Source organism: Pinus tabuliformis, chromosome 5_2 (genome assembly GCF_031772625.1).
Source record: "Pinus tabuliformis cultivar Carrire ecotype Pingquan chromosome 5_2, CPIR1, whole genome shotgun sequence".
NCBI classification, from domain to species: Eukaryota; Viridiplantae; Streptophyta; class Pinopsida; order Pinales; family Pinaceae; genus Pinus; species Pinus tabuliformis.
Window position 1 is genome coordinate 855,558,676 of NC_142306.1, and position 14,868 is coordinate 855,573,543.

At 35.9% G+C, this 14,868-nt stretch overlaps 1 protein-coding gene across 1 annotated transcript; it reads left to right on the plus strand.

The window, feature by feature from the left end:
- The first annotated feature begins 2,738 nt into the window (after window positions 1-2,738).
- LOC149162002 (anthocyanin synthase-like) lies at window positions 2,739-4,363 on the plus strand. Its single transcript, XM_089435614.1, has 3 exons — window positions 2,739-3,270; window positions 3,380-3,707; window positions 3,788-4,363. The coding sequence occupies exons 1-3, from the start codon at window positions 2,774-2,776 to the stop codon at window positions 4,043-4,045; spliced, it is 1,083 nt and encodes a 360-aa protein (XP_089291740.1). The 5' UTR covers window positions 2,739-2,773; the 3' UTR covers window positions 4,046-4,363.
- The last annotated feature ends 10,505 nt before the right edge of the window (window positions 4,364-14,868 follow it).

Genomic DNA, 14,868 nt, shown 5'->3' on the forward strand with positions numbered 1-14,868 from the left:
GAATGGCAGATATGATAGATCTGATTGGCGGATCTGATAGATCTGAATGGCAGATCTGATAGATTTGAATGTCGGAACTGATTGTTGCAGTTGCGACAGAACCCAATATGCTCTATCTGATCTGGCAAAGATGATGCCTGATCTAGAGAGAGACAAGGGAACTATGTTCTCAAGGAGTGTCAGGTGCTACGGATGACAATATACATAAGGGTCTGACAGTAGTACTCGGCCCAATCTTTCAAGGCACTAACCAAGGAGGATCAACCATACCCTTAGCTGTACAACCCGACTACCCTATCATATGTGCAAGTAATCTCCCCGAGTGCTATTCTCGGTGTACTATAGCAGCAAGACGATTGACGGTTTATCTATGGTGAGGATTCAAGAGAGTCTAGGGGGATTAAGATATACCCAGAGGGTACATGGAAGACAGTCCGTGCATAGTTCTGTCTAATGCGCTACTACTCGAAGGGGTACGCATAGGGGTTACAAGGGATTCCAACAAGTGTGACCACCTCTTGTATTTCCTGCATGCATGCCTCCCCAAATCCGCAGGTTTATGCGCTTAATGACAGATGTCGTGGTTTAAAGACGTTGGAACATGTATCTAGCCAAAAAAAAATCTGCTAAAAATGGAGATCCCACCGGCCTTGGAAAGTGCTCTGATACCACTTGTTATGCTCTTGACTTGCGAGAAGATAACAGAATACCAAATATGCGAAGAAATATACCCATAACATAGAACAATAAGAAATAACAGCATGTATTTTATTATTCAGAAAGGAAAGCAATGTTCACTTGCCTCTTCGAGGGGGCAACCTCCAATAGAGCTGGGCTCAATTACAAAATAAGACACGACGCTCCTCAAGGGGAGTCTCTATCCTTTATATAAGATTCATACATGCAATACCATGGGACAATACCATTGTTTTTACTAGTACCATCTATCTAATACCATCACCCATCTGGAACTAATTGTGGCCCCTTCTTTAAATGGGGGTCAACCACTTACAATTATTAATATGGGCTTTATTGACTCTTTAACTAACTATAACTATGACTCGACCTTATTACATAAATAAGGGGGTTAGGGTTGGACTCTAACATTACTTTAAATATCCTCACATTCCTCTCCTTCCATAATACCCATACAACAAATCTGAAGGCTAGCTCCCAAGTTCGCTCTATAATTGGGTTTGAAAACTTTTAGTTCTTCCATTTGCCTGAAGAGAAGCACTACATCCTTAGGGGGTCTGACCAACCGGAAGAAAATAACAATAACAACATTCCATACTTCTCCCGCAATATTGCATGACCCCAACAAGTGGTCCATTGTTTCCTCTTGGGATTTGCAATGGCAACAAAAGAAATGGCCCTAAAAACATTTTCGCCTAATACAATCACACTAAGAAAATGTTATATGTGTCATATGAATATGAGTTATGGTTTTATGGGCATGTGGTATTCGTAAGTTACTATATTGTCACAAATCCTATTTATAGGCTAAGAATATTCATAATAAAATGGGGTGACTCCATAGTAAAGTGGGGTGAATCTCCATGATTAAGAATATTTTTTAAAATGGATATATGTTTAACTCATATATTAATTCTTTTTTATAATTAATAATAGCAATTTAAAATAAAGTCATCATTCAGTTAATTTTTATGATTTTTTTAATCTTTAACAACGCACTGTTATCATGAAACATGCCTTGATACATATAAGCATTTACCAACCATTTAATCTATATAATTGCCAATAACATATTGTGTTTAATGTAAGATTGATTAAACAACTAAAAATAAAACTAAATTATATCCAAAAAAAATAAACATCTCTATGCTGATAAATTAAATAATTTTATCCATCTTTATTATAAATTAAATGTTCCCATCAATATTTTAATTTTGTAATATTATATAACTAAAAATAGATATATTCTCGTTTTTTTATTGCAAAACCAAATTAAATGTAGAATCTCCCAAAATGACGCTTCATTATTGTGCATAGTGACAAACATTAAAATTTATAGCAGCATAGGATTTAAAATGAAAATCATAAAAAATTATAACAGCCGAGAGGATTTGATATTCCGGGCCTTCCCACGACCGTACCATCTGGCCCTCCGAAAATATCGTTGGTCGGCATAATTCCCTCGCATCTTTATTAAAAATATGGTACCATATTTGTTTAATGATGGCCGCCAGCAATTGCAACCTTTAACATGTGGGTAGTTTAATTCCTTGTTGGTCGTGATTTCACGTGCCGACTTGGAAGGAGCTGTGCGTTCCTCTACCATTCTAACTATAGTCGAAACGCCGTATTCATCAGTACCACAGGGTTTTAAAAGTGGAAAAATCTAGTCATTACTCACGGCGATGAAGCCATAACAGCTGCTCACATATTATCAATTCTTCAACGCGCTCCCAATTAGTTGGTCGTGATTTCACGTGCCGACGTGGAAGGAGCTGTGCGTTCCTCTACCATTCTAACTATAATCGAAACGCCGTATTCATCAGTACCACGGGTTTTAAAAGTGGAAAAATTTAGTCATTACTCACGGCGATGAAGCCATAACAGCTTTATCAATTCTTCAACGCGCTCCCCACCAACCTGCACATGCTAGCTGTTGAAACATCATCCACCGGCCCAGTTTCGACAAAAGAGTGGTAGTTACAGTGTGCAATCTATTTATACCACCCCATCTCTGTGAACATTGCACGCCTCAAGTCCAAGATACTTGAATTCTGAATTCTAGTTTCTAATTATCATGGCACCAGCGCGAGTGGAGAGCCTTGCATTGAGCGGCCTGGCTGCAATTCCTCCCGAGTACGTGAGACCGGTGGAGGAGAGGCCTACCGAGTGCGTTCTCAACTTGAAAGGAGAAGCTGAAGACGAAGGCCCACAGATTCCAGTGGTAGATGTTGCCGGGTGGGATTCTGCCGACGAGGAGATCAAGAAGGAGATCAGGCGTCAGGTGGCGGAGGCAAGCAGAGAGTGGGGAGTCATGCAATTGCTGAACCACGGCATATCTGAGACTCTGATAGAGCGACTTCAGGCAGCGGGGAAGGCGTTCTTCGACCTCCCTGTTGAGGAGAAGGAGAAGTACGCGAACGACCACGCAGCGGGGAAGATAGCGGGGTACGGCTCCAAGCTCGCCAACAACGCCAGCGGTCAGCTTGAATGGGAAGACTACTATTTCCACCTCCTCTGGCCTGAACACCGCAGAGACATGACCACCTGGCCTAAACACCCCCAAGAATACATGTATTTATATCTTTTCTATCTCCTTTTTACAGATTCTTATAGGCTAATTCAACAATAATTGATTTATGGTTTATGAATACATTGAAGTGATTGATTGAATACATTGCAGCGAGGTGACAGACGCCTACGGTCGGGAGATACGGAAACTCGTGACCAAAATGCTGGGAACGCTTTCGTTGGATTTGGGCGTGGAGGAAGACAGAATGCTGCGCGTGCTGGGCGGTGAAAATCTGGAAATGCAATTGAAAATAAATTACTATCCCCGCTGTCCACAACCAGAACTCGCTCTCGGAGTGGAGGCGCACACCGACATCAGCGCGCTTACCTTCCTTCTGCATAACATGGTGCCCGGCCTTCAGCTCTTCAAAGACGGTAAATGGGTCACCGCCAAATGCATTCCCGGCGCCCTAATTGTCCACATTGGCGACCAAGTCGAGGTACCCCATTTATCCAATTTCACTTTATCATTTCATGGTTTATCATATTTCATAATTAATGTTTAATTGCCGACCATCAGATACTGAGCAATGGTAAATTCAAGAGCGGGCTGCACAGGGGGCTGGTGAACAAAGAGAAAGTGAGGATTTCGTGGGCCGTATTCTGTGATCCGCCAAAAGATGCCCTGATCGAACCCATGAAGGAGGTGGTCGATGAGAACAACCCTCCGTTGTTCCCGTCGAAGACCTTCCAACAGCACACTGATCATAAGCTGTTCAAGAAAGCCCAAGCCCAGGCGGAGGCGCAGGCAACCAAGAAGCTCGACCAATCCACTTGACGGGCTATTTGTTGGGCCGGGCTGCGACGTTAGATGGTGTTTTTCTGTTGGGTGGTTATTTCAGCGTGACTTCCGTTACGCGTTATTTCAGGGTGATATAATTAGTTAGACTGTCGTATTTGCTGTTTCGTTTGAAATGGTTGGATCATGTCCTCTATCGATGCAATGCTATTGTTCATATATATATGTATATATGGTATGCAATGAGATGTTAAAATGTTTCAGTTCACATTTGCAACGTTTTCTGCTCCGACATTAAAACCTATTTCACTCTTCGCCGTCCGTATATTCTCTCCGTAATGCCGTGAGAAGAATACGTTGTGGTAGATTACTTTTTTTTTTAAATCAAAGGTATTTTCTTATCATTATAAATAAAGGATGTTGGTATATTTTGGAAATCTAATAGAATTTTAAATATTTACTTTTTAATATTTAATTTATGAAATATTAATCGCTACAATAACATTAAGTAATTTTGAGTATATCTTTCAAACCAGCCATTGTGTCTTATCATGAGGACAATGATAAATAACATTCAGTAATTTTGAGTATATCTTTCAAACCAGCCCTCGTGTCTTATGACGAGGACAATGATAAATAAGGTAGAGATGTAATATAAAAGGGTAAACACAAAAGAAAATCAAAAGTCAAATCACCAAAGGTCAAAAACCAAAATATGAATGTTACACAAAATGAAGAATAAAAAATATTACTCCCAACATATTAATATATATTATATATTGTTATAATCATAAATTAGGTGATATATCTATAATGTATTAAGATTTAATATTTATTTGGTAATAATTTGATCTATTATTTTAATAATTATATGTAATCTATTACCCTAATAACTTTGAAATAAGCCTTTTTTAATAAATAAATAAATAATATAAAGTTTATATAAATAATATAAAGTTTATATATATATATATATATTATATAGTCCCAAAATTTATCGTAATTTTCTTGATAAATAAGAAGTGAAGACAATTATTATTAGCTATTATTCACAAATGCAAGTTAACTTATCATTTTTATTGAAGGAAAATCGCTCCTATCAAATGCCTCTGGGTCTCGAGCTATTAACCTATTTACTTAAGTCAAAAAAAACTCTTAACCAAACAAAAACAATTTATATAATATATATTATATATTAAAAAAAAAAACATTTTATAATTTTCAAAGCAAATACACTTACCAACATAAAGATATTTTTGGGTAAAATTTGGATAATAAAACAAAACACAAACAAACAAATAGTTTGCTCAAATTTAGCTCTCAAAATTTTTATGTATATTTATACCATGAGCATGATTATCTAAAAATATATACGCACTGCAAGAATGAAATATATGCCAGTGCAACTTAATGTGATGACGATCTGTTGACTTTTTTTTACTTTTTAATTGAAGGCCTAGATTGATTCTCAAGGGAATATGCTCAACATATGCTTAGTTTTAATGCTTATAAATGGATGTAGTGTATTAAGGAGCTTGTTAGGTTGCATTGACTTTCAATAAATTTAAAAAATTAGATTTGTGTCAGGTGGCTCCCCACCGACCAATTTTATAGGGATGTGAGATCATTCCAATTCTAATAAGTTCCTCCATGATAAGTGCCTCATTATTATTTCAAACATACATTTATATATAAGAAAATTTTATTTAGCAAAATAGTCCATTACTTCTAATAAATTTAAAAAATTAGATTTGTGTCAAATGGCTCCCCACTCAACAATTTTCTAGGGATTTGAGATTATTTCAATTCTAATAAGTTCCTCCATGATAAGTTCCTCATTATTATTTATAACACTCATTTATAATTCTTTTTTTTTTTAAGTTAAAGTTGGCCCATAACATTTTTATACATGGTTAATCAGATAAATGTGTGCATTGATAAGGCAATTTTGGTGTTCCAATAAATTTTTTTAGTTATACTTAAGTCTTCAACTATATTAACCACTTTAAAGATTATACTAATTACCGGGTAAAGCCTTATTACGATGTAAGGCATTACCTTTTGAAAAAATCCCCGAATTGCCATTGTGTATAAATTTATAACATCAAATCAAATGTTAGAAGATTGAAAATTTGTACACCATTAAATTAATAATTATTAATTAAGACAAAAAACTATCCAAAATAATAATAATAATAATAATAATTAATACTGGAAACCGTATACAACTAGTTATTAAAAAAAATCATATACAACCAATTACAAAAAAAAAAAAACCTTATATAATTAATTATACAACTCCTCATAGCTTTCATTGCTTTCCAGGAAGGGCCCAGAGAAATGAAAGAGAGATTTGAGGTTCTGCTCTCCGTATATAAATTAACATAGCATAGGTGTGTGATTTTCTGTTGTGTTAGAAAATATGTGTTGTTGTCTTTGTAAGTGTGAGAAGTGTGGAGTTTGATAACTGCATGAAGTGCTCGTTTTCTTTTTTGAAAGTCATTGACTGTGAGCTCGATTTGGAGGGTGCAGAGGAAACTGCTAAAGAAATCTTAGAGGCGCAGATTGTTAGTCTAAACAATGCGCAGCGGAAATAAAACTTAAACAAAACATACACAACACATTACAAAATCACAAAACCATAACACACAGGTTTAACGTGGTTCACCCAACCAATCTGGGCTACGTCCACCAGAACAGAGGCATCGGCAATCTTATTATTCAAAGGAGATTACAACAAATCTAATTCTTCACACATACTCTGAGCTCTTCCTTTTTTCTCTACTTTCTCTACACTCACACTTACAATCCTCTATGGGATTACATTTCTATATAGCTGGAGCATAAAACTAAATCATAAATTCCCTCACAATAAATATAGGATGCATTAACTCCTCCTCAAAAAATACTGGAGCTAATATAGCAACTAATCCTATTATTGTCACATACATGATATTTTTCCCAAATTTAATAAAACAGAAAATCTCAACAATCTCCACCTTGACAACAATTAGCCTGATACCCTATTCATTTATTATTTTTATCTTTTCTGCAAGCCAAGAGAAGCGAGACACCAACGTAGCTTCTCTAACAAAACTAGTTTTGTGAACATGTCTGCACAGTTTTCCTTCATATGCACCTTTTCAAGAGAAACACCCCTTTCAGTGATAACCTGTCTTAAAAAATGGTACTTGATAGGTATATGCTTTGATTTACTATGATAGGTTGGATTCTTAGCCAAATGAATTGCACTTTGACTATCACAAAATAACTTTATGTTGTCTTGTAACCTACCAAACTCACCAATCAAACCTTTCAACCAAACCGCTTCTTTGCAAGCATGCGAAGCAGCTATGTATTCTGCTTCAGTAGTGGATAAAGAAACAATATTCTGTAGCTTTGACATCCAGCTAATAGCTCCACCTGCAAGAGTAAAGACATATCCTGAAGTTGACCTTCTCTTATCCAAATCACCTGCAAAATTGGAATCAACATATCCGCAAACAAATTCACTACTTCTGTTATAAGTGATACAATCATCACTCGTGCCTCTCAAATACCAAAGCACCCATTTCACTGCTGACCAGTGTTCTTTTCCTGGATTTTCCATATACCTGCTGACAACCCCAAATGCATGTGAAATATCTGGTCGAGTACAAACCATCACATACATTAAACAACCTACTACATTGGCATATGGAATTCGAGACATATATTCCTTTTCTTCATTTGTACTAGGACATAAACTTGAAGAAAGCTTAAAATGGGAAGCTAAAGGGACTGAAACAGGCTTCACATTGTTCATACCAAACCTCAAGAGTATTTTCTCAATATACTTCTGTTGTGATAGCCACAGCTTACCATTGCTCCTGTCTCTGAAAATCTCCATGCCCAAAATTTGTCTTATTGCTCCTAGATCTTTCATATCAAACGTCCTAGCCATCTGAGCCTTTAACCTATTGATCTCTGTTATGCTTTTGCTTGCTAAAAGCATATCGTCAACATACAACACTAAGATAATGAACATGCCATCACTTAATTTCTTAAAGTAAACACAATGATCATATTCACTTCTTTTATAATTTTGACTCAACATGAAAGAATCAAACTTCTTGTACCATTGTCGAGGCGACTGCTTCAGACCATACAATGATTTCTTGAGTCCGCAGACAAATTTCTTGTTGCGATCTTGAACAAACCCTTATGTTTGTTCCATGTAAATTTCCTCATCTAAATCTCCATGTAAAAATGTAGTTTTAACATCTAGTTGTTGTAATTCTAAATCAAACAAAGCAACTAATGCTAATACAATTCGAATTGAAACAATTTTTACAATTGGTGAAAATATCTCATGAAAATCTATGCCTGCTTTCTGAGAAAAACCTTTCGCGACCAGCCTTGCTTTGTACCTGTCCTTTGAACCATCAACACCCCTTTTCAATTTGTACACCCATTTACATCCCACAGTTTTTTTGTCTTTAGGAAGTTCTACCAGATCCCATGTGTCATTCTTGTGTAATGCCATCATCTCATCCTTCATAGCTTCTTTCCACTTCTCACTTTTAGAACCTTCTACAGCTTCTTGATAACACAAAGGTTCATCATCGTTAGCAGTTAAAGCAACTGAAGTAACATAATCATCATACCTTCTAGGAGGACATTTAATTCTTGTGGACCTCCTTAAAGATGTTTCTGGTACTTCCACAATTTGTTGATTATTATCTGTAGGAACTTCTTCATGATCAGCATCTGAATCATGTTCCTGATCTCAATCTGAAACTTGTTCATGACCTGCATCTGAAACTTGTTCATGACTTACATCTGAACCACGTTCATCTTGATCATCATCAATATTTGGACTGGTTTCAAATTGAATGTGTTGAAGCTTAGATACATTATCATGTTTCACTTTATCATCTACATCTGAACTTTCAAGTGAGGATTCATTAAATTTAACATCTCTGTTTAATAATGATCTTGTGAGTAGTAGGATCCCACAATTTGTATCCCTTAGTCCCATCACCATATCCAACAAAGATATATCGTTTTGATTTAGGATCTAATTTAGCACGCTGATGTTTTGGAACTAGAGCATATGCATCACAACCAAAAACTTTCATAATCACAAGGATGACCTTTCCATACCTCTTGAGGAATTTTGCATCCTATTGCAATTGATGGTGATCGGTTTATCAGATAGCAAGTTGTAGCAATCGCTTCTGTCCACAATTCCTTTTACAAATTGGCGTTACTCAGCATACTCCTTGCTCTCTCTAAAAGAGTCATGTTTGTGCGTTCAGCAACTCCATTTTGCTGTGGAGTATACACAGTGGTTTTATGTCTTTCGATCCCAGCTTCCTTGCAATAATTATCAAATTCCTTTGAAGTAAACTCACCACCATTTTCAGTTCTTAAACATTTAATAGTTCTTCCAGTGATGTTTTCAACTAATGCTCTAAACTGTTTGAAAACTGTAAACACATCAGACTTCTTCTTTAACATGTAGACCCACACTTTCCTAGAGAAATCATCAATAAAAGATACAAAATATGACGAACCTCCATATGAGGTTGTAGGAGACGGACCCCAAACATCAGAATGGATATAATCAAGGATTCCCTTACTAGTATGTTTTCCAGTTTGAAACTTATGCTTGCTTTGTTTCTCAAACAGACAATGTTTGCAGAAATCTAACTTAACAGACTTTAGACTAAGAAGTAACTTACGATCAGATAAAATCTTTAAACCTCTTTCGCTCATATGGCCCAACCTTTGATGCCATAAACGAATAGAATTACTGTCATTTTCAGACACTATAGAAACATGATCTGACACTGTTCTTCCTTCTAACTAAAAAAGATTTCCAACCTTCTTTGCTTTCATTACTAGTAAAATTTCTTTATAAACTTTCATTACTCCACCTTGAATAAAGGTTTTATATCCATTTGTGTCCAATACTCCTAATGAAATGAGGTTTTTCCGTAATTCAGGTACATGTCTTACATCAGCTAAAGTTTTATTTGTCCCATCAAACATTTTAAGCTGAATAGTTCCAATTCCCACAATGTTGCATGTGACATCATTTCCCATGTAAACTACTCCATCATTGATTGGTTTATAAGTTTTAAACCATTCCCTATGAATACACATGTGATTTAATGCACCAGAATCTAACAGCCAATGTTGATCATGACTAGACAAATCAACTGATAACACTTCATCACTCATACCTGTCTTGGATGCCGAACCTATATTTGTCGTGTTTGCTTCTTGCTTCACTGGTGAAGAGTCTTCTTTAGATGCTTACTGTCTCTTCCAACAGTCCTTCTTCAAATGTCCCGATTTGCCACAAAACCAGCACTTTACCTTACTCTTCTTCCCTTTCGATTTTGAACGCGAGTCGTTGTGCTTACTAGAGCGTCTTTCTCTAGAACGACCTCTAGCCATCATTGCTTCTGATGTAGAGGTTTCTAAATTTGACCTCTTCCTTGTCTCTTTGGACAACAAAGCTCCAACAACATCATCAAATTCAAGGGTTTCTGATATACTTAGACTTATAGAAGTGACAAAATGATCCCATGACTCGGACAACGAGCACAATAAAGTTATAGCGTTATCTTCTGATTCAAATTTTACTTCTATACTTTCTAATTGCACCATGAGAGTATTAAAGACATTCAAATGATCAGTAATAGTTGTACCTTCCTTTATATGCAGACTGTACAATTGTCGCTTCAGAAGAATCCTATTGGTCAAGGATTTTGTCATGTACAGCTTCTCAAGCTTTGTCCACAAACCAGCAGCAGTTTTCTCTGACACGATGTTAAACAAAACATCATCTGCCAAACACAGCCGAATACCGCTCAGAGCTCTTCCATCCAATTCATTCCATTCATCATCTGTCATGGGGTAAGTCTGTTTGGATCTTCCCAACAGTGCCTTCGCCATGCCTTATTGCACAAGCAGATCATGCATATTCACGTTCCAGATTTCAAAGTTATTTTTGCCATTGAACTTCTCGATCTCAAACCGAGCACTTTGAGTTTTTGCCATGTTGTATCAAACAAAAAATATCCAATTCCAAATTAAAAAATGCCTCTGTCGTACCGTGTAATCGCAATTAAAAACAAAAAACAAAAAATTGCATGTTTACCAAAGGGAAAAACTGCCCGGCGCTCCTTGACAGCGGAAATCCCACGCCTAAAACACAATCCACTGCCTGGCGCTCCTTTGACAGCAGATGATCTGCGCCAGAGCAAAATCCGTGTAAGTGACAAAATATTGACACTCTTAAACCCGTCGATTCCGCGCTAATTGGAATATTAGAGCTCTGGCGCGAGTATTAGACTCGGATCTGCACCAATTAGCACTTCTGTTCCAAAATAAACCACGCCAACCTGTTCACTGGCAGAAATTGGCGCAACTGTCTCTGTCGAAACCGCGCCAATTCCCAAAACTCCACCTTCAGCAGCACTGTCACACACACCACCTCCACAACCGGAGTCCTGTAGGTTATGAGCCCTCCACGCTTCCACTGCGCCGCTCTGATACCACTTGTTAGTCGAAACAATGCGCAGTGGAAATAAAACTTAAACAAAACATACACAGCACATTACAAAATCACAAAACCATAACACATAGGTTTAACGTGGTTCACCCAACCAATCTGGGCTACGTCCACCAGAACAGAGGCATCGGCAATCTTATTATTCAAAGGAGATTACAGCAAATCTAATTCTTCACACATACTCTCAGCTCTCCCTTTTTTCTCTATTTTCTCTACACTCACACTTACAATCCTCTACGGGATTACATTTCTATATAGCTGGAGCATAAAACTGAATCATAAATTCCCTCACAACAAATATAGATGCATTAACTCCTCCTCAAAAAATACTGGAGCTAATATAGCAACTAGTCTTATTGTTGTCACATACATGAGATTTTTCCCAAATTTAATAAAACAGAAAATCTCAACACAGACTGTTCCCGCAGGCTATGAAGATGTAAAAGAAGTTGTAACCAAGATTGAAACGGAAGTGGAGTTTCCAGCCACTCGAAGACTCTAGAGCTTCTTGCGTCACAATGTCTTAAAATTTATTTGATCGTTGTGCATTTGCTGGTTCCACAGTGGATAGGTGTTGCTGTGTAATTCACGATTTCACCCAATCATGTGTCCAAGGCATCACTATAGATTCTGTGGTGTCTGTTCCAGAGGAAGGTGCTTGCTACCTGAGACCTGAGAAATTTCGTACCAGTGAACCTCAACTAGTATGTGATGTATGCTGGGTGAGGTTGGAATTAGTACACGGCCTCTTGGACTGTTTCTCTCGGCCGAATTCCATGTTGTATTTCGATTTTATTTTTGATGATGGAGAATGAGAAAGGCCTCGAAGTTGCCCGACGTCGCTTGCAGAGAGTCAGTGGCCATCTGTGTACTGTTCACTAACTGGCGGGCTCGACACACAGTGCACTGCAGAGAATATTGCGTTGGGCAAGGGTACAATGTTGTTTTTCCTGAGAAATTACGAACATGAAAATTTTGATTAAAAAGGTGAGCCGTGCAGCACAACCAGTAACGCATGACGTGACAGATTTAAGCACCCTCAGATATTGGCTGGTAATTCCTGAAGGTCAGTCAGCGGGTGGAATGCTATGACCATTTCATATATGCTAGCGGGAGCAGCAAGCAAAGGCAGTTTTGGATAACGCATGACGTGACAGATTTAAGCACCCTCGGATATTGGCTGATAATTCCTGAAGGTCAGTCAGCCGGTGGAATGCTATGACCATTTCATATATGCTAGCGGGAGCAGCAAGCAAAGGCAGTTTTGGATATGATATGTTCAATTGGGTTTGCAAGAACGACTATGACAGCAAAATTTTTCCCACTCATTCAAAGTCGGTATCCTATGGTCATGTTATAAGTCGGTGTCCTATGGTCATGTCATAGCTTAGATAGGACCAGTTCAACTCTCACATATTCTACTTTCTGTGAGAGTTTTGTCCCCCCTTTGTTTAATTCCACCTTAAACCAAAAATGAATGGGAAGGTAGATATAAATTTTATTTATTTCTTTATTTCTTTAAATGGATGGAAAGTTGAAAAAATTGCGAAAGAAACATTAACTTTTTCATTTGGTAAACCATTTTTTTCAATTTATTTTTCTTTAAATGCAGGAAAAATGGAGAAAATGGTGAAAAAAATATTTAAACATTAATATTAAAGATGTGTAAATATAATTTATTAGCAAACATTGATTATGTAAATATATTTCTATTTATAGAGATTTACATAAATAACTAATTTTTAAAATATGTATTTTATTATTTCTATGATATAGATAAATAAGTTTTGAATACTCATATTTAAAATATGTATTTATTAGAAAAAGATTTTATGTAATTTTTTGAAATTATAACTTATATTAGATTTAAGTTTTGAAATGAAGAGAGATTTTAAAGGGAAGTGAGGTCTTGTTTTGAAATGAAAAGAGATTTTGGAGGGAAGTGAGGTGTTTTGTTTTTGTATTTTTTTTTTCACTGTGTAATTTTTTATATTATTTATAATTATTAAAATATTCAAAAATCAAAATAAAGAATAAAATGAATATAATGCATTACTGATGTTGGGTTTGAATCTCATTAATAAATGAATCAATTGTAATTTTTTGAACAATTGGACCAATTAGCTCATAAGAATTTATAAGAAACAGGAATAGTTTCTTTGTAAAACAATTTCATTGTATTTGAGGACTCCTTTTCAGGAGATGGACGAGTAAATAGTCCTATTGAATTCCATCCATATGATTCCTATATAAACTATAAATAAATAGTCCAATTCAATTTCCTCCTTGTGATTCTCCTTGTGATTTTTATATAGTCTAGTTCAATTTCCTCCTTTTGATTCTTCTATATGATTGTAATATTAGTGAACCAAATTTTAACCATTGTTGCTTATGTATACTTGTAATTGTACTTAGAGTTATAATCTAGTCTATAAAATTGATACAATAGGAGGTGTGATGTGTGAGAAATAGATTAAAAGAAGATGAAAATAGCTCATAAGAATCTATAAGAAAAATGAATAGTTTCTTTGTAAAACAATTTCATTGTAATTGAGGACTCCTTTTCAGGAGACGAACCAATAAATAGTCCTATTGAATTCCACCCATATGATTCCTATATAAACTATAATTTTGAAATGAAGAGAGATTTTAGAAGCGAGGTGTTTTTTTAGCTATGTAATTTTTTATATTTTTTATAATTATTAAAATATTCAAAAATCAAAATAAAGAATAAAATGAATATAATGTATTACTGATGTTGGGTTTGAATCTCATTAATAAATGAATCAATTGTAATTTTTTGAACAATTGGACCAATTAGCTCATAAGAATATATAAGAAACAGGAATAGTTTCTTTGTAAAACAATTCATTGTATTTGAGGACTAGTTTTTAGGAGATGAACGAGTAAATAGTCCAATTGAATTCCATCCATATGATTCCTATATAAACTATAAATAAATAGTCCAATTCCACTTCCTCCTTGTGATTTTTAGATAGCCGAGTTCAATTTCCTCGTGATTCTTCTATATGATTGTAATATTAGTGAACCAATTTTTGACCAATGTTGCTTGTGTACTTGTAAGTGTCCTTATAGTTCTAATCTAGTCTATAAAATTGATACAATAGGAGGTGTGATGTGTGAGAAATAGATGAAAAGATTAAAATAGCTCATAAGAACCTATAAGAAACACGAATAGTTTCTTTACAAAACAGTTTCATTGTATTTGAGGACTCATTTTCAGGAGATGAACGAGTAAAGTCCAGTTCAATTTCCTCTTTGTGATTCTTCTATA

Bases quoted from the DNA above. Each gene is read 5' to 3' on its own strand.
- LOC149162002 (XM_089435614.1), top strand. From the start codon at position 2,774: ATGGCACCAGCGCGAGTGGAGAGCCTTGCATTGAGCGGCCTGGCTGCA. The intron at 3,271-3,379 runs GTATTTATATCT...AATACATTGCAG, and splicing joins AAACACCCCCAAGAATACAT to CGAGGTGACAGACGCCTACG. The intron at 3,708-3,787 runs GTACCCCATTTA...GCCGACCATCAG, and splicing joins ACATTGGCGACCAAGTCGAG to ATACTGAGCAATGGTAAATT.